The 24,413-nt window shown below is 43.5% G+C and overlaps 1 protein-coding gene across 2 annotated transcripts in view; it reads left to right on the forward strand.

The window, feature by feature from the left end:
• The window catches only part of LRRC74B (leucine rich repeat containing 74B), a 155,434-nt gene that overhangs the window by 115,434 nt on the left and 15,587 nt on the right, over nt 1-24,413 (forward strand). The window contains exon 13 of one of the 2 annotated variants that reach the window (XM_069214435.1): nt 8,313-8,487. The exons of the other annotated variant lie outside the window; for it this stretch is intronic. Coding sequence (XP_069070536.1) covers nt 8,313-8,340 — 28 coding nt within the window. The 3' untranslated portion in view covers nt 8,341-8,487. Of the gene's footprint in view, nt 1-8,312; nt 8,488-24,413 lie in introns of those variants that run through there. 2 annotated transcript variants of the gene reach the window in all.

Raw genomic sequence — 24,413 nt, forward strand, 5'->3', positions numbered from 1 at the left:
CCTTCAGACACACCGCCCCTCCCCAACCCCCTTCAGACACAGCTCCCCTCTCCCCCACAACCCCTTCAAACACAGCGCACCTCTCCCCGCACCCCACACCCCACACCCCCCAGACACAGCACCGCCCTTCCAGCATACATGCATGCGCACACAGACACCCACATGCATCACGGATACACCCATTCACCTACACTTACATACACGCACTTAGTCACACACATCCATACTCACATTCACCTCAGCACTCATACATGAAAACCATGGCAGAAAGGTTACCGGTAGATGACTCCTCCACCCCTCCAGCAAGCACTAGACCCCCCCTCCCTCCTCCAGCCACAGTGCCCCCCACCTACCTTCAGACACACCACCCCTCCCCAACCCCCTTCAGACACAGCTCCCCTCTCCCCCACATCCCCTTCACACACAGCGCCCCTCTCCCCGCAACCTACACTCCCCCTCCAGACACAGCACCCCCCTTCCAGCATACATGCATGCGCACACATACACCCACATGCATCACGGATACACCCATTCACCTACGCTTACATACACGCATTTACTCACATGCATCCAAACTCACATTCACCTCAGCACTCATACACGCATTCAACCATGCATACTCACACCCATCCAAACATGCATACTCACACGCAGAGAAACAGGCATTCACCAAAACACTCACACCCATACACACTTACATGCAGACACGCACTCACGTCTACATTCAGACATGCATACAACCACGCATACACACATTCATGCACACATGCAGACACCACACACTCACACACGCACACACAACACCCCCACCCTCCCACCCCCCTCCCCTGTCGGACGTTCACCTTACCTGGTCTGGGAAGAAGGTCATCTGGCAGGGAAGAGGCACATCCACTGCAGGCAGTGCCCGGCCAGCAGGACACCGCAAGGCTCTATTATTGCCCATAATATGGCTGTGGAGTCACACTGGCAGGGGGTGGTGGGGGAACTGCTGGAGCACCTCTGCCCGCCAGCATGACTACTGCTGGATTTCCACCTAAAGTGTGGCGCAATCCGGCAGTACCCATGATATGGTGAGCAGAAGACCTCCAGCACCGGCGGTCTTCCGGCGCCCGCGGCTTTGGCGGTCTTCTGTGAAGGCTGCCAAAGTTGTAATGAGGGTCTATGTCTTTGTTTGTGCTGTATGAGGCTGGAGTGGAACACCGATTTGGAACCCTTCCTTGATTCCCCCCCCACAGGAAGATTCCCATCCCAGGGATCTGGATGTGGTAATTTTGTACTAATGTTTTTGTTTGCTAGGTTTGGATGTCCAGCCGTTGTTGCACTGCCCTGGGGCGAGGGAGTTCTTTGTGAGAACTGTTGTTGCGGGTCCTGAGGGTCATTTATGCTTGAGAGGGGATGCAAGGGGCAGAGTGTGGAGCCCATTGGTGAATACCACACACACATGCATGCCTATAGCTAGAATGGATGAATCGAGGCCTACACTGTCAATTATAACCTGGAATATCAGAGGAATGGGATCGGTTGCTAAGAGATATAATATCCACAGATATTTACGATGCCAAGGGGCGCAAATAGTCATGTTGCAAAAGACTCACTTAGAGCAAGGTGAAATAGAATGACCGCGTCAAATGTGGAGAGGTCATATTTATGCCATTTCATATTCAGCCTACTCAAGAGGAGTACTCATAAGGGTAAGGGCAGGGGTCAGTTTGAACACATATATACACTGATTGATAAGGAGGTGCGTGACGTCCTGGTAAAAGGTAGGCTTCTAGGTAAAGAAATTATTTTAGGATCTATTTATGCCCCAACCCATGATCAGGTGCTGTTTTTCAATGAGTTGTTGAACCCTTTGGCTCCCATGGGGGCTGGAAGTCTACTCCTAGGAGGTGACTTCAATTGTGTAACAAATGTGAAGCTAGATAGATCTACCTCTCTGCTATCGGGGGACCCAGCGCAAAAACTTTCTTAGTGACTGTGACAGTGGTTAACTCATTGGGACCTACTAGAGATATGGAGAGCACACCATGCCCAAATTCGAGAGTACTCTTATTACTCGCCAGTTTACAAATTACATACTAGGTTAGATATGTTTTTGTGCTCTACTACAATACAGCATACAATACAGCAATACTACTCTGGCATCTTAACCCTCTGGTGCTTGAAGATATCCCCATCTAGGAGTCATCACAGAATTTTGTGATCACAACCAGGGATCGGCCACTACTAAATTACTCAAATGGGAGGCCCTGAAAGTGGTGATCTGAGGGCACTGCATAGGCCAGACAGTGGGGGCCAGGAAAGTGCTGGAGGTAGAGCTCAAGGGACTGGAGGATAGACTACAGATACTAGATAGCCGGCTGGGGCTCGAAGAGGGAGCAGGTGAACTACATGGGGACTTTAGAGTGGATTACTTTAAGACACTAGACCGCCTCTGTTGTTTAGATTATAATGACTATTTAGCGAAGACACACAATGAAGAGGGCAGAGCAGGGAGACTGCTCGCCTGGTTGGTTACATCTCCAACTAGAGGGAAACCCATTACACAACTGTTGAGAGATGATGGACTCCTAGTATATTCTCCAGGGAATGTCAATGAGACCTTCTGAATGTATTAGGAACACTTATACAGTCATCCTTGGGACCTTGCCGAGACAGAAGTGACTGAGTACCTGAACCCTATCCATCTAAAAATGGTGGATCCTAATATATGGGGCCCATTAGGTGATCCGGTAACAGCACAGGAGATTCAGGTGGCCATCAAGGAGAAGGTGCATGGGAAAACCCCCTAGCTCCCAAACTGGAAATACTATGGCCCTCATTTCAACCTTGGCGGTCGTACGAGGCCAACCGCCAAGGCTGAACCGCCAGTCGGCCACCCATATTGCCGGAAACCCGCCGGCCGCATTTGGACCTCCCCGCTGGGCCGGCGGACGGAAACAGAATTTCCACCCGCCGGACCAGCGGGGATGTCGGCCATAACATTGCAGCCGGCTCCTAATGGAGCTGGCGGCATTGTGGCAGTAAGGCGGGTGCAGCAGCACCTGTTGCGCTTTTCACTGTCTGCCAAGCAGACAGTGAAAATCGCGACGGAGCTTTGCCTGGGGGCCCCGCGACTCCCCCTACCACCAGCCTTTCCATGGCAGTGTCTACCGCCATGGACAGGCTGACGGTAAGGGGAGTCAAAATCCCCATGGCAGCGCTGCAAGCAAAGCTGCCCTGGTGGATTCTGACCACCGGGACATCCATGGCGGTAAACCGCCGGTCCCGGTGGTGTGACCGTGGCAGTACCGCTGCGGTCATAATATGGCAATTCGGATCCCCAGCCTGTTGGTACGAACACCACTTTAACGACCGCCAGGGTTGTAATGAGGCCCTATATTCCAAATCGCTTAAATTGGGGTAACTGCCGATGTCTACTAAAGACATGCAGGTGATACCATTGCCCAAATCAGAAAGTCCAGGAGCTCTGGCCTCGGAGTTCCACTCCCTCTCCATGCTCAACCTGGACTTCAAAATATTGAGTAAGGTTTGGCCACAAGACTAGCACCACATATGCAGACCTTGATTCACCCAGGCCAGAATGGGTTTATACCATCGAGAAACACCTCCCTCAATTTACGCAGGCTATACCATGTCATGTATCACCCGGGAAAAGAGCTCCACCTGAATGCAATGCTAATATCTATTGTCCTTGAAAATTTATTTGATTCTCTCAGATGGGATTTCTTATTTGCTGTTATGCATCAAATGGGGTCGGGTGAAGTGGGTTGGGCTGCTTTATGCATACCCCACAGCCAGGGTGTGGACGGGTGAAGTGGTCTTCGTCCAATATGCAATCCACAGAGGCACCAGGCAGGGGTGCCCTTTGTCACCCCTCCTGTTTGCACTACCAATCGAGCCGCTGGCAGTGATATTTCGCCAATGAGGGGTGGATCAGGGGATCTCGTTGAATGGTAAAGAGCATATTATATCCCTATATGCTGATGACTTGCTTCTCTATTTGAATTACGTCTCTCAAGGGGTGGCGAATGCAATGCCTATACTGGGGGACTTTGCCAGTTATTCTGACCTATGTGTTAACACCACCAGAACATATTTATTCCCTCTAGGGGTGGACACTCCCCAGCCACTTACGGTCCCGCGCAGGTTGGTCTAGAACCCTGACTCCTTTAAATACTTGGGTATTCGGATATTCCACTCCCTGACAGACCTGCAGGATGCTAACCTGGGTACCACCCTTAGGTCGCTTAGATCTTTTATGTCCTTTTGGAGGTCACTGAAGTTACTGATAATGGCACGGATTTCCTTAGCCAAAAGGATAATCCTACCCAGACTGCTGTATTATTTTGTGAACCCAGCGGTTAAGATACCAGCTGCATGGTTTAAACATCTAGACTCCTTGCTACGTGACCTGGTCTGGGATGATGAGCGAAATAGAGTCTCGCTGGGGGCCCTTTGCAACCCCCTGGATGACGGGGGTTTTGTGCACTGGACTTTGTGCTATATTATGTGGTGGAGCAGCTGCAGTGGGTGGGGGGGATGGCTGGAGGGTGATAACCTTGATGAGTTGGGACACACATGGGGGCGGCATGACCAGTGGCCTCTCCTGGCAAAATTACTCAACAAATCAGTAGTAGTCCCCCGACCAAGGATATTGCTGGAAGCGGCCTTGTGGTGCTGGAGTTGATGCCTTAGTGGATTGAAGGGGACTCCTGTGTATGCGCAAGTATTGCCTTTGGTGGGACTACCCCACTGGGACCCGCTAACCGTGTTTACACGTAGGCAGCTGGTGACCTGGACAGAGGTGGGATGAACGACAGCGGGAGACTGTTTCAACAATGGACTATTTTGCCCTTAGCAGATCTAATGGAGGAGGATGGCCTACCCCCGGGACAGTTTTTAACATATCATGCTCCATTGCACTCCTTTAGAGATTTGTGGCCAAGTACTGACCAGGAACCGAAAATGCATCTAGTACTACAGAGCCTATCGATGCTTGGGGGGACTGGACACTTGCTGAAGTGGCTTTATCAGGCACTATTGCACACAACCCAAACACCCCTATTTAAGACCAAGCAGAGGAGGGAGACACTGCTGGGGCAATATATATTGGATACAGAATGGAGGAAAATGCTGGCATACACATATAGGGTTTCTAGGAATACAAGATCAAAGTATACCCAATTCAATTATTTACACATGATATACTAAACGCAGCACAGGCTGCAGGCCATATACGGGGGGACCCTAAACAATGTTGGAGATGTTCGTCACTGGAGGCTTGTGTGGCCATATGACATGGATCTGTTCTGTAATCCATAAATTCTGGGAAACTGTTACTGACATGCTTAATGAGGTACTCGGTCGCAGTGCTACATGTATCCCAGAGACCTTCTTGATGGGACTGTATCCTAAGCCTAGCCAGAAAAAAGTGGACAATAGGTTTGTGGACCTGGCCATGATAATAGTCAAGCGATGCATAGCAAAACAATGGAAGTCAGGGATGGGTTTGACAGTGCCCAGCTGGAAACAAGAAGTAACAAGGTTAGGGCCGAGGAACAGTCACTAGTTCAGGATGACAAATGGGGGATAAGGAGACAGCCGCTGGCCTCAGACATCTTGAGAGCCTGGGAACACCAGGGTGAGGATACTGGGAGACAAACGAGTTCAGTTGCCTCTCTCACTTAAGATCCTGAGGGTCATTGCTAGCTGATAACACTAATTGGGACCGGCGGGCCCTGGGACCTATGTCCGCAGCCTGGCAGTACTAAAAGACTTCATAAATGAGGCTGATGTTGACTGAAGACAAGGGGTGTGGCCCCTATTGGCCTGTCCCTCCCCACACACAGGCTCCTTTCTGCTGGTGCAGGCAGATGAGAACCAGATCGAGCCATCTGTCCAAAGTTCACAGAAAATGTACGATAATGATAATAGTAGACCCCCCTGGAAGGACCCTAGTTTGGTTTGAAATGTTATTGGTTTGTAGTACAGTTCAATCCATATGAGCTGTTGTTGAACCTAGTCAATGCAAGTAGTTAAAATGGATGGCACACAGAGTGTATACTCGCAATAAAGCTTTTCTCATAGTGGGATACAAGAGGTCCCCAAGTGTGACTTATGCTTACATCGCAGCACAACTGGAAATTATGATTTTACAAGTAATACTTTTGCTTTATGATGTACAAGGTTGCAATGTGTATTTTACATGATTAATGCAAATAATAAAAAAATATGGATAAAAAAAAGTGTGGAAGCTGACTCAACCCACCCAGTAAGTAACTGTCAACCTAACTCCTGGCTAGCTCACCTGAACCTCCAAACCCACTGGGGTAAAAGGTGATTATGACAACCTGAACATGGCACTCCGACTCTCCAAGGAAACCGTGAAAACAAATCTTACCCTTTTTGTGCTGTTACTCATGCATGCCAAGGCAAGACAAAAAGATACGAGATACGTTATCAATGCATTTATTGAAACAATTGCAATCTGGCATATAAAGAGTAAGCTGCGATGATTATGCAGATGTAATGAAGCAAAGTAATCAGCATTAGGAACATGGCAAAGAAGCTAAACAATCCAACCATGATGTATGTGGTTCTAGATGTGCTAGAGGTTTATACCAAACCCTGTGTATATGCTGAGAGCATAGTGGGTTAACCTTCTGCCTGACCCGATCTGAGGGATTGGCCTCAGCCCCATACCTGGAATCAGTCTGGCGTGTAGATGGCAATCCTCTCAGGCACCTGGTAGATCAGCACCAGCCAAGCTGCATGTCACACAGCCTGCATCCCAGGATAGTCGTGTCATAATGCCCTCTGCCCTCCCAGGGTCAGTGCATCGTTTATATAATAAACCATACCTTATTGGAAGTACAGTTCAGATTCAATGTTGTGTCTAGGTGATAAAAGCTGCCTCCTGAATGGGCAACACAGACTGGCATATTGTGTACCATTTTCCTTAGCCTTTGACAGAAAGCACTGACTATATGTTGTACATAGGCTAACTAAACAAGCAGCATGTTCCTTGCTTTCCTCCAATAAAAGCAAGCTGATAAAAAAATGTAAAAATCATCCCTAAAAATCAGTCTTACTAAAATTTATAAAATGTAAAGAAAACATGAACTATAGCTAAAACATAGGTGACCAATCCAGGTCTTGAGGTCCTCACAGCACCACCTCCCAGCAGTACGCTCACAGTCTTTTCATGGGTTTTCCATTAACCATTAATTTTGAGTTTCTACTAGCCCCTTCCCCTTTCACCCACCTTCCCCCCTCCGGACTACCTTATTAAACATATAAAAATTATGCGTTTTGCTGTTTTTAGCACACCGAGTACATCCCGGGATGGAGTAAAGATTGCATCCCCATTTAAATTTCAGTAGATCCAACTTCTCAGAATTTAAAGGGAGAAACAGACTCAGAAAAACTGGGATATGATTAACTTGATGTAGTAAGCTTCATAATCTGCATGTTATAGGTCTAACTAACTGTGGCCAATAAATAACATTCCACATGGTTCATTATTTACCAGTAATAATAAATATCACATCGAACAGTAGGCTACTTGTGACGAGGACACAATTGCCTGGTACTGGCATTGACATTGAAATCTCTGAAGTAGGGGTTGCAAGGTAAGCCTCAGGGGTATTGAAGACAAAGCCAGAGATAACTGATGTTCATGAGCAACAGAAGCATATTTGTCATCGAGAAGACTGGTTAGTATTCGACTTTCCCTTAAAACATCTAAACCTTCACTCTAGAATCTTTACCTAGAAAAGGAAGATATCCTTATCGTTAGTCATGTGCTTAATAAACCTTCAGCATAACATTATATGGCATGGTTTGGCCCAGTGGATCATTCTGTCACATCATCTGTTAACAGGCCGGAACCATCATTATATGAACATTGCACAATCAGCTTCTTCTCCTCCTAGGGGCACTGTGTACAATCAAGAAGTGTAGCACAGGAAGTTATATTTTATTAATGCAACTTGTAAACTGAAGTACAAGTATACTATAGATCCTCATTTCAAACCCCCCTCTGAGGTCCAGAAAACATCACTATTCCAATGCACTAAGGATCCATAGATAATAGTGTCCAGCCTGCAGAAGTGATGAAGGGTCCATCATTATTTTACTTTATTTGTGTCCTCTTGGATCACAGTTTCAGATCCCTGCTGTTGTGCATGAAGCAGGGCAGTTTTTACTGCATTTGTTTGCAACATTATCTGTTAACATTACTGACAACATATATGTGCTAGACAGCTAGTTAAAATTATAACAATCCATTTTGTCTTTGTTCCTTGCAGTGAGTGTAAAAGATTACTGTCCTCCTGATGCTGTCAGATGTTGTGTTGCACCTTCGTTAAAATCCATCAAAGATCATTCTCATTCCACGTGCTTGGACTAACTACATTGGACTTTTTTTCACGATGCCATCTACTATCAGTTATCATTACATGCAGCCATCGACCCACAAACAAAATCATCTCGTGGATATAACTATCATGAAACTCATCTAATTGGATGCATACTGGTGGACAAGAACACCAGAATCATGTAGGAAAGTAAGCTGATGCTATCACACTGTCACATAGATAATTATTTACTTAACACATAATCAGGATTTCCTACTAACACAGATGAATCAACTAATGATATTTGATTAGTCTTATCGTGCATGCCCCCAAGAATCGTCTTATGTGAAAAACATGCCTTCATATAAACACCAGAAGACGCATTAACAGAGATCATATATATATGATAGCATACAAGCAGCCTCAGAATTATCTAAATACATTTCAGCTAAGCTGTCATCCAAACCCTGTAGATCATGTGATGCTATCCTAAGTACACTATCTTACAATCGCTTGCAGAATCATGTAGTTACCTCATAGGCATGCAATCATAAAACAGCCACTGATTTCATATCTGTGCAACCATACATTCCCCCTCAGGATAAAATATTCACCCCATAGGCATCCAATCATGAGGATGTAATGAATTTCTAGATGTGCTATCCTTCAACGACACTCAGAATCATCTAATTGTTTCATGGCTATGCAATCATACAAACACCAATAGACCCACCCAATGATTATATTACATGATTTCATATCTACGCTATCACACACTCACCCAAGAAAATCATCTAACTATCTCCTAACCATGCATTCATACAAACACCAGTAGGCTCATCCAATATTTTCATAAATCATTTCATATCTACGGTATCACACTCACCCCCCAAAATCATCTAATTGTCTCATAACCATTCAATCATACAAACACCAGAAGATTCAATAGTTTCATGAAATTATTTCATATCTATGGTATCATACAATCACCCTAAAAAATCATCTAATTATCTCATAGATACATCAGTAGAGTCATGTCGATGCTATTGTACAATTAGAAAGGGGAGCAAGGATGCTTGCAAGGTAAATAAGGCTGAACAGTAAGTCAAACGGTCTGGCTCAAAGTAAAGGAGCACCAGTGCCAAAAGGTAAACAAGGTTATACCCTGGAGTAGAGTCTCCCTCGTTGAGTGTAAATATCACTTTATGAAACACAGTCTTACTCAGTTGAGTCCCAACCCTTGGTGCTTGTGCACAGTGCTATTGGGTTTGAGAATTACACTTTGCTGCAAATATTCCTTCAAGTGCCTGCCTCAGTTTTACCCACTGGAGCACAGTTGCAGTCCTTGGGTATGAACTTTACTTGGAGCTAAGTGTCACTAACTGAGAATGAGTCATATGTCATGGAGGCCACTCTCACTCACGCGGTGTGAGTCTTACATCTTAGTATCACCCATTTGTTGCGAATCGCACACCTTGGAGAACTGTTAGAATGACGGGATTTGAGTTGAGGCTTCCAGAGAACATTTCCTTATCTACAAGATTTAACAGAATCTTGCATCAAGGACTATGACCTAAATCTCCTCAGATCTAACTTGTATGGATTCTTGTCCCTGAGACATCTTTAGGGGCTTTGCCTGGGTTGGCAAGAGTTTACTTGTGGAGAGTGAAGGAGTAAAGCAGCTAAAGGGCTTGGGGCTCGATTAAAAAAAACTTTGCTTGGGTAAATTAATGCAAAGAAGACGTTTTTCGGCTCTAAATGTGTGTGTAGCCACTGCACCAATTTGGGATGGGTACCTCTGATGAAAGAGAGTCAGGATGAAAGAATGAAAGTAGACAGTGCAGCAGCATGAAGGAAGAATGAAAATATAAAACGGGTGAACTTGTAGAACACCTTTGAGGGAATTCTGAGGGGGGAATGAAAACAGGTAGTTGAAAAACGTGATGATGGGGAATTAAAAGAGACAGTGTAGTTTAAACAGAGGAGAAAGGCTAAACAGTCCAGAGGCTGTAGAACAATGGGAGGGAACCTGGAGGGGAAGAAACATCATCAAGAACTCCTAACTTTGCAGTGGAGCCAGAGTGGTTCATAGGCCAGACGTCAGCAAAGAGGTAGAAATGAAAATGGCCTGATGGCTGCTTGAACTTACTTTTCTACAGTAAATATATCAAAGAATAGTGTTATAAGAAGGAGGTTGGAGATTATATTTGCATTGTTAAGTGGTGAACCGAAAAGGCATAAACAGCAAAATATTACATAATAGATAACGTCTGAAAATGAGCCATTGTTTTAATGTATCTGCAAGAAAGCATGTGTGCATACATCTTTACTCAATGAACTAAAATGAACCCTGTAAATTCAACACCATTTGACGATGACAACAACGTAAAGCCAATGAATGTGCAAGTGAGATTAATGTATAGCCCTAACCTGTCATAAAGACAAATGGGGCGCATGTCCTAAAGAAAATTCCCATAAACCAGCAATCAAAATGTCATCATATCAGTAAATGTATTAAAGAACCACACTGACTCTAGTTCTTCTAGGTAGCTAAAGTTGACTGAAGCAAGACCTAAAAAGGACAAAGCTATTAGTGAGTGCAGAATGAAATAGACTGTGCCTGCCATCTCTGATTTTTGGGAAACAGCAGGTCACCGGAAGGAAGCCCAAGTGAGGCCGGTTATGAGCAGGAGGATTGGGGCATGTGGGTAGTCAGCTTGCACGATGCACACAAAACAGCTCTGGGTTTCTAGTTAACTCATATATATGTATATGCCATGAAAAAACTTACTAACACTATTGTGTGAAAAATCATATTCATGCTTATGTTTGAACAATATTGGAATAGTAAATATGGTCCCCCGGGGGAAGTACCGCTCTTGACTTCAACAGCAGTGGTCGTTTCACTAAAACCCCCCAACTCTGTAATGTTCATAAAGTATTTCATCAATTTAATCTGTGTAATACTCAGTGTAAGATAACGTGTCCTTTTCAGATATGTTATGGAAAAAATCCCAACCAGTGCACGTCAAGGAAAGATCAATCCAATGTACTATTTTGTATAAATGCCCTCGCAGTCCTGCGACCCCTAAGAGATTATTTTGCAAAAAACGGGTCAAATCCAGTTGCCCTGGGACCTGGGCATATAATATTGGAATAGCAAAAACTGGTCCCCTCGGGGGAAGTATTGCCCTTGATTTCCACAGCAGGGGTCGCTCCACTAAAAAAAACCAACTCGGTGAGGTTCATCAAGTATTTCATCTATTTTTCTGTCTGTGCAAACCTCAGTGTAAAATAAAATGTTCTTTTCAGGCATGTTATGGAAAAAATCCCAACCAGTGCACTTCAAGGAAAGATCACTCCAGTATACTAATTTGTAAAAATGCCCTTGCAGTCCTGCCACTGCTAAGATGTTATCTTGAAAAAATGGGGCAAACCCATTAACCTTGGGACCTGGGTACATAACATTGCAATAGCAAAAACTGGTCTCCCCGGGGAAGTATAACCCTTGACTTCCATGGCAGTGGTCGTTTCAGTAAACAGGTGAATTGGGGCTGCTGGGGGAGGGAGAGGGGGAGGGGGGGAGACGGTATGGAGCGATGCTCCTCCGCCTTAGCGGAGGAGCACCCACTGGAAAGCAGTATAGCATAACATAATATTGTCTAATTACTCATATCCTCCATGCTATCTGGTACTCCATCACAATCATCTTAATAATGAAGGTCGCTATCTGAATGCACTAAGCTTTCTGCACTGGGTTGAATGGGAGAGTACCTGAATATGATTGCACTTTATTAATAATGCCACTTTTCCTAAAGCCTTTAAAAGAATACTGTTTGTTCAAGTTGGATATAGCATTTTTTCGATTGTTAACTATGTACTTAATAAACAAAGCCTGGGCTTTATAACAATCTACAGTTGTATTCAAGTTATTTTAGGTCAAAGTCCTGTCTTGCACTTTTGGTGGATTTCCTTGTCTGACGGGTCAACGGCCAGCTCAGTGCACGTCTGTGGTTTCAGTGTACAACATATAATATATATTATCAGTCCCAAGCTTTAACACCTCTTCTGACACAATTCTCATGTCACATATAAATACAAGACCCTTTCACTGAAACTATGTTGGGTGTAAGTGCCACAGTTAAATAGCTAAAGAGTGTTAATGTTGGAGCTTTGATAAACTAAGCAAAGTCTCTACGACTGCCACAACTGACATCATCACCTGCCAACAAAACATTTCTGGCCAAAGTTAGGGGTCTGTGAGGTCACTACTGGGCAGAGCTTAATGTACTTCAGCTTCAAATCCAAATAACAGCTGTTTGTAAACCACATGTCTGGGTTTAGGTGACGGATTCATTTGTGCATTCTCTCCAGACAGCCACAAAAAGGAAGGGCTGGGTGTGACAGGAGATACATCTGCATTTTGATAGTTGTCTGGGACAGGGAGAGTGACAGGCAGTTCACACTTACATGTGAATAGGCTGTGTCCTAATGCTAGTGTGGAGCCAGGGCTGGGTTAAAAGGGAACCTTGTGCACTTCAGAGAATTCTTTTGAAGTACCCCTACATCAAAGGACATTTTAAGTATAAGTACTGGGCCTCTGATACCATATACTCAAAAACTTCCGGGCCTGAGGACATTCTACCAGGAAAATGGACCGCTGTGCTGTCAGGAGGGACAGCCACTTTGCTGTTTGCCCTGCTGTGTTGGCCTGCTCCCTGCTACTTCTTGCCTGGGAGTGAGAGGACTAGATCCAACTCTCTACATCCTGCAATCGAAGGTTTCTCCAAGGGTCTGACAGTGCTTGCCTCCTGTGAAGTCTCAGGGACATCAAAGACTTCACCTGCATCGTGTTACCAGCACCTGGGCTCCTCCGTTGTGAGTGTTGTTCTGCCAAGTGGTGCCAAATCCAGTCTTAGGCCCTTGGAGGTGAGTGTGGTGCTGCAACACAAGAACTGACTCAAAAGCACTGGCGCGCCATTTGAAACCAACGCACCGAAGCCGCGGACACCGCTCAACAAAATCGCAACACAATGACCCCTGACGCACAACGCAGCCCGGCTTGGTCAACGCAGCACAGACACATCGACACCAGTACTCATTTCTTCTGGACATCATCGCATCAATGATGTTGCCCTATCAGGAAAGGATGCGTGGTCTGCAAGCGTGGCGCATCAACCAAGCATCGACTCAACAAAGGTACTGTTAGCGGGTATGCGTGACTCCTGTACCCGGCCTGCCCTTCATCACGGTCGGACTGCACTTTTGGATTTGCCCCAGTCCAGTGCGACCAGATAGGCCTGGTTGGAGCTATTGTCTTCTTAGCACTGCATTTTAATTTAATCTTTGAAAATTCATAATTTGCCTTGTGTATGTTGGATTTGTGTCATTTTGGTCTTGTTTGACTCAGATAAATATTGGCTATTTTTCGAAACTGGTGTGGAGTCCTGTTGTGGTGTTTTCACTGTTAATGTGTGTGTGTGTGTGTGTGTGTGTGTGTGTGTGTGTGTGTGTGTGCATGTGTGTACAAATACTTTACACATTTCATTTTTAGTTTAGCCTGACTGCTCTGTGCCAAGCTGTCAGAGGGTGAGCACAGATCAACTTTTAGTGTGTGTCTTACTTGCCTTGACTAGGATTGTGGTACCTACTTGGACAGAGTGCAAACCTCTGCCAATTAGAGACCCGATTTCTAACATCTGTTGTAAACCAGATTCTTGAAATTTGGGGTGAAATTTACAAAATTGGTAGATGGCGAGGTTTCATGGGACTATTTAGGTGGAGGTTTACAAGAAGTGTTGGATCTATTTGGTGCTATGGGTCCACCATTTTTACCACACTGAAAGCACTGCAGTTAATGCCTAAATTTAAGGGTCCAAAAAGGACCATATACAAAGGGTGATAGCAGATACTAGTCTCAATACAAATAAGTTGTTGGTGATATCATACTCATTTTAGAAATTGTGGCTAGTTCTAAGGTGAATTTAACATGCAAAAAATGCCAATCCTGGGATTTTAGGAACCATGTTTGAGAAAACACTGTTATATTCATGATTTTCTCATGAAATATGGAAAGTGGTCAAGAAGCTGACATGAGGGAACTTTTTCTATAAATTCAGAAATATTATTTTCATGCATGTGAGATAAATGTTGGATAAGCAACAGCAGTAGAAGTCTGTCAGTTGATATTCCATTGTTGTACTGCAGCTCCTCCACAGAGTTCTTATGAACTAGAGTGCTAACATTCTATATTTCCGATACATTTGAGGCACGCCTGAACACAATGTTGCTAGAATCAAAGCTGCAGAATGTAAATCATTTCTTGCAGAGAAGACCGTGGTAAATGAATAAATGAACAAACTGAGAGGTTTGATTTTGCTATAGAAATTATGGTTAGTGCTCTAAAACGCTAAAATTATCAAATTTTCTATAGATTCTCAAATATATTTATCATCCATATTAGGACAAAAAGTCTGGCATGCTGTGTGACACATACAACACCAACAGCAGTCTGTTAGTTGACGTACAAGTCTTCAGCTATAGCTTTGTCTAAGAAAACAACTAGAGCAATTACATTCTATATTCAAGACAAAAGTAAGGCAAACTTAAATGACATTTTGTGGGAATAGGGGTTGTTGGATTTGATGTCTTTTGTATTAAGTAGACTGAAGTAAACCTTCATTGAGGTCAAGTGTAGATGAGAGAGATGTGTACCCAAATCTAGGCTCCCCTTTCTGCATCTGTTTAGTCAGGCTATCCATCCTCACTATCACGTAATCACTCTTCTCTTTTAAAATAGTAACATTTTGATAGACATCATTGGTTTTTAATCTTCTAATGAAATGCTTGGAATTAGATTGTTTAGAGGTGTATGAGCTATTTAAACAAATAGATTTGTGCTCCAATGGCCAATAGGACCCGTCAAATAAGCTGTAGTTTGGGGATTTAATTTTTGGTTTTAGTTTTTCCCACTTCCTATTGTCAGTAGTTGCAGAAGCCTATGTGACTGTGCACTGGCTTCAAAATAAGTTTTATTGTGAGTTAAATATAAGGAAATAATAAAGCACCTTCAAACATATAAATTTATTGTCTATAGAAATGTTTGTGTATATAATATGTATAAAATGCTGCTCAGTGAAGTAAAATATATTTTAAAGTAGGTAATGTTGTAAATCAAACAGAAAAAGTAGGCTCCTGTTTAAAAACACAGCGAAATCTATCATGATCTATGCAATTTTTAAAGACTCGCACCAATTTAAATATGTACACGAACAAATGAAAATATATGTTTCCAGGGACTCATTTATTCCAGAAACATTTAGCAGCAGAAATAAGAAACATTTTCACACCATATTCAGCTGTCTGCACTGAGGCATATCCCTCAGTGCAGACCGATTCTGTTAGCTAGATGAACATTCTAGTTCTATATTAGAACGCAAACAAAGCACAACATTTTTGGTAGCATGCACCAGTCTGATTCACAATAAACTGTAACCCCTCTAATGTGGGATTTACCATTCAGTTCATTTTTCGATGATGGATTTTTAGTTTTGTGCACAATCTCTCCAGACTCACATATCTACCCTGTTTCAACTCTGATCTGCAGGCGCCGCAGAAACCGAGCACCAGGCTTACCATATTACAGGAGATATATAATAGCAACTAACTAGTGTGACACTAACAAATTTGTTAAGGTGTTCATGCTTAATAGAGGACAAAGCGTGAAACTACACAAGGCCGTCACATATTATGATCAGTTAAAAACAGGAGTATTGTTTTCAGTTTCATTTCTGGCTCTCATCAGAAAACTTTCTCAGATCATTTTTTAACCTTAAATGATGCTTGGACGTACCTTTAAAGGACGTTTTATTTTTAAATGTTCTTACCTTGATGTTTGTCTTAATACAGAGCTTTTACTCAACTGAGAACTATGAACTGTGATGAAACTTATTAAGTCATTTTTATGATACTGAATCTCAGTTGAAAAAAAAACAAAATCTTTCTAAGGTAACTTAAGGCTTTTAGCTGGACCACTCTCATCCTGCGGGAGTCTAGACCAAAATGGGGGAACTTGGGCCAACTACCGCCATTCCAACGCACCAACCGAGCATCATATTTAAGGAATGATGGTAACCGGCGCTGCGGCCTGGTTAGTGTCAAAATAAATTACGCTAACCAGGCAGCGGAGGCGTAGGGAAGACTGGAGGTTGTGCGTCAAAGAATAGTGCAAGTCAGGTTAGAGTTAAAAATATTGACTCTAACCTGACTAGCGTCATTTTCTGATGCACAACCCCCATGGAAATGACTCCTGTCTTAGCAAAAACAGGAGTCATACCCCTCTGTCCAATGGCCATGCCCAGGGGACTTTTGTCCCCTGGGCATGGCCATTGGGCACAGTGGCATGTATGGGGGCCCAAGTTAGGCCCCCCTATGCCACTTTAAAATAAAATAAAAAATACTTACCAAAGCTTACCTGAACTTACTGTGGATGGGTCTCCCCATCCATGGGTGTCCTCCAGGGGTTGGGCGAGGGTGGCAGGGGGTGTCCCGGGGTGCAGGGATGGGCACCTGTGGACTGCTTCCATGGTCAGAGACCATGGAAATGAGTCCACAGGTCCCCTAACGCCTCCCCTGACCCAGGCGTTAAAAAATGACTCTAAACAGGCTTAGAGCCCTTTTTTCAAGGCCCTCCTCCTCCTGTGTGTCATTTTTGCACGGGAGTATAAATAAGGTGCAAATGCCTTAGAGTCATTTTTTGCCAGGGAACGCCTACCTTGCATCTCATTAATGCAAGGTAGGTTTCCACAGTAAAAAAATGACTCTAACTCCATAATTTTGGCTCCAAACGGGTCTAGCGCCAAAGTATAACTATGGAGTTAGGTTTGCGCCGGATTTGCGCCAAAAAAATGACTCAAATCTGGCGCAAACAGAGTATAAATATGCCCTTTGACATCCAATGAGTACCTAAGGCCATAGGACACCAGTGACCAATGACAGCTGCTGACAAGAGGCCTGACCAGCAGCAACGTACTGCCCAAAACCCAGAGGAGGATCAAGCAGCCACTCTGCTCTGGGCTAGTTATGAGCTAGTTGTTGGCCTCATCTGGGGCTCACTTTCCTGTGCCCTCCGCTTGTTGAAATGTGGGACTAACTTATCTCAGCTGATTATCAGAATAAGGGACTGGTTTCTGCTGCTTAAAGGGCTCTGTGGCTCACTGGTCTAGATGTTCTCGAGTTATACAGAAATGAAACATATTAGTCTATGTTGATTATGAGGCTATGGGAGTCACTGGTATCAACTCTATGAAAAACAACATGTCCAATGAGGCTCTGGGTATCAGAGTCCAAACACAGTCCAATCAGAGTCCAATCAGAGTCCAGACCCACATATATAAGCATAAAACGTTGCTCTCTGTTCTGTCTTTCTTCACTACTCGTCAGTTAAGTGACGTGTTTTTCCTTATCATTGAAATGCTTTTCTATTTATGCTTATTCACGTGCTAATATTATTTACTTTTTTATCAGTGCAGTAGGCTTCTGCCCGAGCGCTCGTTTATTATTTTCTTCACAGGTCTGAACAGGACGCGTGACGTGGCTCTTTAGAACGCTCCAGCTGACTGCTGCGCGCGTTTTGGGGGAGGCCTGACAGGAAATTCTATAAACTGGTTGGTGTATATTTAAAGCAATAGCACCACCTAGTGGTGTTTTTTCATAAAATTTGAACTTTAAAGTTACTAACTATGGCCCGTATTTATACTTTTTTTAGCGCCCCATTTGCGCCGCTTTTTGACGCAAAATGGCGCAAACCTACAAAATACAATGGTATTTTGCAAGTTTGCGCCGTTTTTGCGTCAAAAAACGACGCAAATGCGGCGCAAAAAAAGTATAAATACGGGCCTATATTTTATTAGAAACTCCAGCGAGGAGGCTACCCATATGAAACTTGGGTGAATAAATAGATTTAAAGAAAAATTCATTCCACATTCTAATAATATTCTAATAAAAATATTAAATATATTTTTATATTTTTCTTTGTGCTCCCACCCTCAAAATAGATCATAATAATGGTAATGAAAACTCATCCTTTCAGGATGCCGAGCAGGAGTGGCTTCCTCAACGTCTTATAGGTGAATCAAGCGCTTTCTATCGCTGTTGCGAATGTGTTAGCGCCTCTTCGGGAACAGGTTGACAAGCTTTCTAAGGGCATTCCAGGGGTTTTTAGCGACTCTACACAATCTAAACCAGGACCTAGTGGTCTTAAATCAGGGGGAAAGAAGGCCACTAAGTGTGACGTGGGGCACCTGGAAGGTTTTGATAAGCTTATAGAGTTCTTCCATAAGAGTGCACGCACACTTAAACATCTGCCCTACCGGGAGGAAGACCAACCCAGGGAAATTAGTGACTTTGTCACAAAAAATGCAGACCCTTTCCATGGGGTTCCCCTTCGAGGGGAGGATGTATCAGATGCCGAAAATTCCTCAGAAGAGGAATATGAGATAAATAGACCCTGGTGTCCTAGTTCTGTTTCCCCTGATCCTATAGAAGAAGAATCTGATATGTTTAATCCATCAGAAATCTATCAACCCAGATCCTCAGAATGGGTTCCAGAACCTAAGGTGGCTGATTATGTCACTAATAAGAGTCGCCAGCCTCTGGAAAAAGAAGTAAGGGTTAAACTTAGGGCAGAATGTCCCAGACCTTCCCTTCCCAGCAAGGTCACCGCCACTCCTGACATTGACCCGTACAATAAACAAGTATAAACAATAAACAAGTACATTAAAGATCCAAAAAAGGGAATTGATAAATCTTGGAAGGGTTGTCAGGATAAACTCCTAGATGTAGTCGGTCCTATCACTCAAAATATACAATTAGTGGAACAGGCAAAACACAGCGGAACTCCATTATTGGTGGATATCGTAGCTGGCTGGGCACAAAGAGCCATTTGCCTCCTTGGAAATGCAAACTGCGCTCTGGCAGCAGAACGCAGAAGATCGCTCCTCATAAAAATAGACCCTAAGCTCGGGGAGTTAGCCTCTTCAGAGGCAGGGGCAATTGCCCAAGGCAACCTTTTTGGGGATCCTTTTGTTAAGGAACTATGGAAGTTTGTTGCAACTTTCTCAGCCTTGGATAAGGCTCAAACGTCCATAAAAAAGATTTTCCCTAATAAGGTTTTTGCTGGGGCTGGACGAGGAAGGGGGCGCTCTTCCGGCCGTCTTTATCACCAAGGCCCCTCGAGACCTTACCCAAAAAGGAACAATGGCTGGAATGATGGTCATCAAGGAACCTTCTATCCTTCTCGAGGTTCTGGCAGAGCCAGCAACAACCGTGACTGAGGAGGGGCTAACACACCAGGAGGAAATTCCAGTAAGCTTTTTCCCCTCAATATCTTGGGGGAAGGCTTCAGAAATGTGCTCACAACTGGGAAATGATATTGAAGGATCTCTGGATCCTTCAAACAGTGTGGGGTTTTCACATAGAGTTTTATGGATCTCCAATCCAATAGTCTCGACCCAGACCTTTAGTTTTCTCAACACAGGAAATGAAACTCATAGATTTGGAAGTGTAGGATCTTCTGCAAAAAAGAGCCATTTGCAGGTCGGTACTTCCCCCAAATGGATTTCTGAGCAATATTTTCCTTGTAGAAAAGAAGGACAAGGGATTTCGCCCTGTCATAAATTTATAAGAATTCAACGAATGGATAGTGTATTGTCATTTCAAAATGGAAGGTATTCATCTTTTGAGGGACATCCTTCTTCCGAAGGATTGGATGGTCAGGCTGGACCTCAAGGATGCATATCTTTCATTTCCCATTTTTCATCCTCACTGGAGATTTCTTCAATTTGCATGGAGGGAGCAAATATACAAGTTCAAAGCTCTCCCTTTCGGTCTCTCCTCAGCCCCTTGGTGTTTCACCATACTCCTACATCCAGTAATAGAATTCCTCCGTACCAGAGGAATACAGATGATTACTTACCTAGACGACATACTTCTGATGAATCAGTCCTTAGATCAGCTCAAATTCAATCTGTACACAACTATTATGCTCATTCAAAATCTGGGCTTTGTAATCAACTTATCAAAATCCCAACTGATTCCAACCCAACAGATTGTTTTCTTGGGGTTCCTCATAAACTCAGTCACAGCTTCTTTCAGCCTTCCACTAACAAAACTAACTAACTGGTAACAGAATCAGATGCCAGTCGTCTGGGATGGGGAGCCAGTTGCGGGGACATATCAATGGGAGGCAGATGGTCAGAGGAAGAACTCTCTCTCCATATCAATTGCCTGGAACTCCTAGCGGGTGCTTTTGCAATCAAATCTCTCACCTGGGACAAAGTGTATTGCTCCATTCTCCTGATAATGGGCAACATATCATCAGTCCAGTACATCAATCGTTTGAGAGGTACTCGATCGAAAGCCCTCTCAGAAATAGCAAAGGACTTCTGACATTATTGTCTGCAGAAACAGATCTCAGTAACTGCAGAATATATCCCAGGAATCAAAAATATTATGGCGGATTGGAACTCCAGGAAGATTGGAAACTGGATTGGAACATTTTTCTAACCCTAATGAAATATGGGGTCCTTGCAATCTAGATATTTTCACCTCTCGTCTAACTCATCAACTGACGAGATATGTCAGTTGGAGACCGGACCCAGGGGCAAAAGCGATAGACGCTTTTCTCCAGGACTGGCCGAAGGAATTTCCATATGCATTCCCTCCGTTTATAATGATTCCTAGAGTAGCAGCTCAGGTAAGACGTCAAATTGCATCTCTAGTGCTAGTGACTCCGATATAGGAATCTCAAGCATGGTTCCCAACTCTGATAAAATTACCACCATTCCCTTCAATGCTTCTAGATCATCAAGGTCTCCTCACCCGTTAGTTCTCCTGGGCCAACTTTCCCTCATGGCCTGGAGGATTTCCAGGGACGTTGGAAAAACAAACACCTATCAAAGGAAGCCACTAATTTCATTAAACAAGCCTGGTCTGTAAGTACAACCAAGGCATATCGATCGGCTTGGAACCGATGGAATCGTTGGTGCATGGAGAAACTTCTCGATCTCTTGGGGTAGAACTTACCTACATCTTGAACTTCTTAGCCGAACTTGCCCAATTGGGTCTAGCTTATTGCACAATTAACTCTTTTAGGTCAGCAATTTCTGCTGGACATTTCGCATTGACAGGAAACCAGTCGGCAAACATCCATGGGTATGTAAATTAATGAAGGGTATTCGCCTTTTTAAACCTCCAGAACCCAGATATTTGGGGCTCTGGGATGTCAACATAATCTTACATTTTCTCTCTTAATGGCAAGATAATCATTTCCTATCCTGGAAACAATTATCAGCAAAATTGGCTATTCTGTTATGCCTCATATCTTGGAAAACAGTTTCTGATGTATGAGCCCTTGATTTATCAGCTAGGGTCTTCACTCCGTAAGATGTTACCTTCACCATTTCCAGACAGACCAAAACTAATATCAGGTTAGTATCTTATGCTGCTTTCCCAGAGCATCTTAAATTATGTGTAGTTAGATGTAAGAAGGCATACGAGGACATGACACTTGATTTCAGACCCGCAGGTGAGAATCAACTTCTCATTGCCCTACATGAACCTTTTAAAGCAATTTAATCTCCTTCTATTGCTAGATGGGTTCGATGGATTGTGACAGAGTCAAGTATTAACATTCGTATGTTTGGGGCACATTCCACCAGAGGAGCAATGTCATCTAAGGCCATCCAGGTAGGTGGTAGATTGGAGGACAATATGAATTTAGCGAATTGGTCATCGGAATCCACTTTCAATTTTGTTTTATTTTAAACCAGTATTGGAGGCTGCAACTCTTGTTGTTTGTTGTCAGTAAGCTTTAAACATGCATAATCCTCACCTCCGGTCCTAACATAGAATGAAAAATGAATTAGCTAAGGAGAAGGAAAGTTTCAATTCTATTAAAGACAAGGAGGCGAGGATTATCCAGGCAACTTTTCCTCTTAAAGTACCTCTCCCTCCCATAGGCTAAAAAACCTATGTTTAGTCTGTAATATTAAAGATATACCTCTATTATTGTATTCCTAAAGATAACCTTTCTTCTTTCATTTATGTTATAATATCTTTTTTTCAAAACTGGTAAATCACTATCTTTCTTTGAAATAGTTTTATTCATCATATTATTTTAAGAACCTGATAACATGGTTCTACGCAGGGAACAATCAAGGATTGGATTAGGATCATCATCAACTTTAACTTCCTAAAGTGAAGAAGACAGAACAGTGAGCAATGTCATATGCTTATATATGCTGGTCTGGACTCTGATTGGACTGTGTTTGGACTCTGATACCAGGAGCTTCATGGGACATGGAGTTTTCCGTAGAGTTTTTTTCTTTATTTCTTTAAATCTGCTGTTTAATAAACTGAAGAAAGTTATGCATAATCCTCGTCTCCTTGTCCTAAATACAATTGAAACTTTCCTTGTTGTTAGCTAGGCAATTTTTAATTATGCTGATATATGATATACTGTTCACAATTGGAGAAGGCAATATTGGACTTAGCTTGTAATGCAAATATTGTAGTCAAAGATCCCTAATAATAATAATAATAATAATAATAATAATAATAATAATAATATGTTTATGAAAAACTTCCAGCTGCATAATGGGCAAGCTGTTAAAAGAGTGATGGTTCTCACTGGCCTCAGCTTTTATCAATTTGTATTACACTAATAGTGAATAATAATTCATTATTTACTATTAGTATAATAAAAATTGAATACAGTTATCTGGAATATGATCCTCCCTAGCAGTTGAGATAAGTAAAAAATGTTTTTAAATGTATTTTAAGTGCATGCAGGAGAGAGTGTGGTTATGTGAGAGAGCGTGTGTATATTGGATTGTATTGTATTGGTTGTAATAGTATTTATATAGCGCTTACTACCCCTGACGAGGCGTTAAAGCGCTTTTTGGCGAGTAGCATGCTACTCCGGAACCCAAGAGGAATTAGTGGTGGATTAGTATAGGGAAATATGAGTATTATTAGTATTATTATGAGTTAATTTGAGCAGAGGATATGTGAGTTTGTTAGTTGGATTGACTAGAGTAAGTGGAGGGATAGGGAAGTGTTAACTGGGAGTTTATAGTAATAGAATGGGGCTTGGGATGAGTAAAGGAGAGATGGAGGCAGGAAGAGTCTGTGGAAATGGTTAGGGAGATCATAGTAGCAGGAGGGGTTTTGATTAGTGCGATCTAAAAACGATAGCAGGGATTCCTAAGTATCTAATATATTCACTTATCTAGGAGCTATGCAATGACCTATGAACATGTTAGCCCCTTCGCAGCCAAGGATGTAAAGGTTACGTCCTTGGCTGCGGCGCTGAGGTGCCAAGGACATATCCGTTACGTCCTGGGACCAGCTCATGGGTGGAGTGCTAGCGCTCCCCTCATGAGCCTCGCCTCAGCGCCCCCACTGCAGGGATGGAAGGGGAATTGCTTATCCCTCCAACCCCGCCTCCCCCGTGGCGTCTGATGACGTCAGCTTGTGATCACGTGCTGACCTCTTCCAAGGCCTGCCCCTCTGCACTTGAAGCTCAGCTTCCAGTGCGGATCAGAAGAGAAATGCTTTTGCATTTCTCTTCCGATCACTGGAGGGGCCAAGAAAGGCATCAAAGGAAAGGAAATTCCTTTCCTTTCCTTTGATGTCTTTCTCAGCATTTCTGCTTCCCACTAGACACCAGTGAGTTTTCTTTTTTTGCCAATTGACATGAGGGGAGCGGCCCTTTGGGCAAGGGCTGCTCCCAGGGGGCCAAATTATTTTTAGGCCATTTCCGATCGGCCTATCTGCCCCCAGGGGGGGCAGCAACCGCCTAGACATCAGGGATATATAAGAAAAATTATTTATTTTTATTTTTTATATGTGGGGAGCGACCCCCTTAGGCAAGGGTCGCTCCCTGAGGGAAAAAAATAATTTTAGGCCATTTCTTCCCCCTTGGGGACAGAGCGGCCTTTTTTTAATAGGCCAATCTGCCCCCAAGGGGGTCAGAAGCCATTAGACACCAGG

This window comes from Pleurodeles waltl, chromosome 11 (assembly GCF_031143425.1).
Source record: "Pleurodeles waltl isolate 20211129_DDA chromosome 11, aPleWal1.hap1.20221129, whole genome shotgun sequence".
NCBI classification, from domain to species: Eukaryota; Metazoa; Chordata; class Amphibia; order Caudata; family Salamandridae; genus Pleurodeles; species Pleurodeles waltl.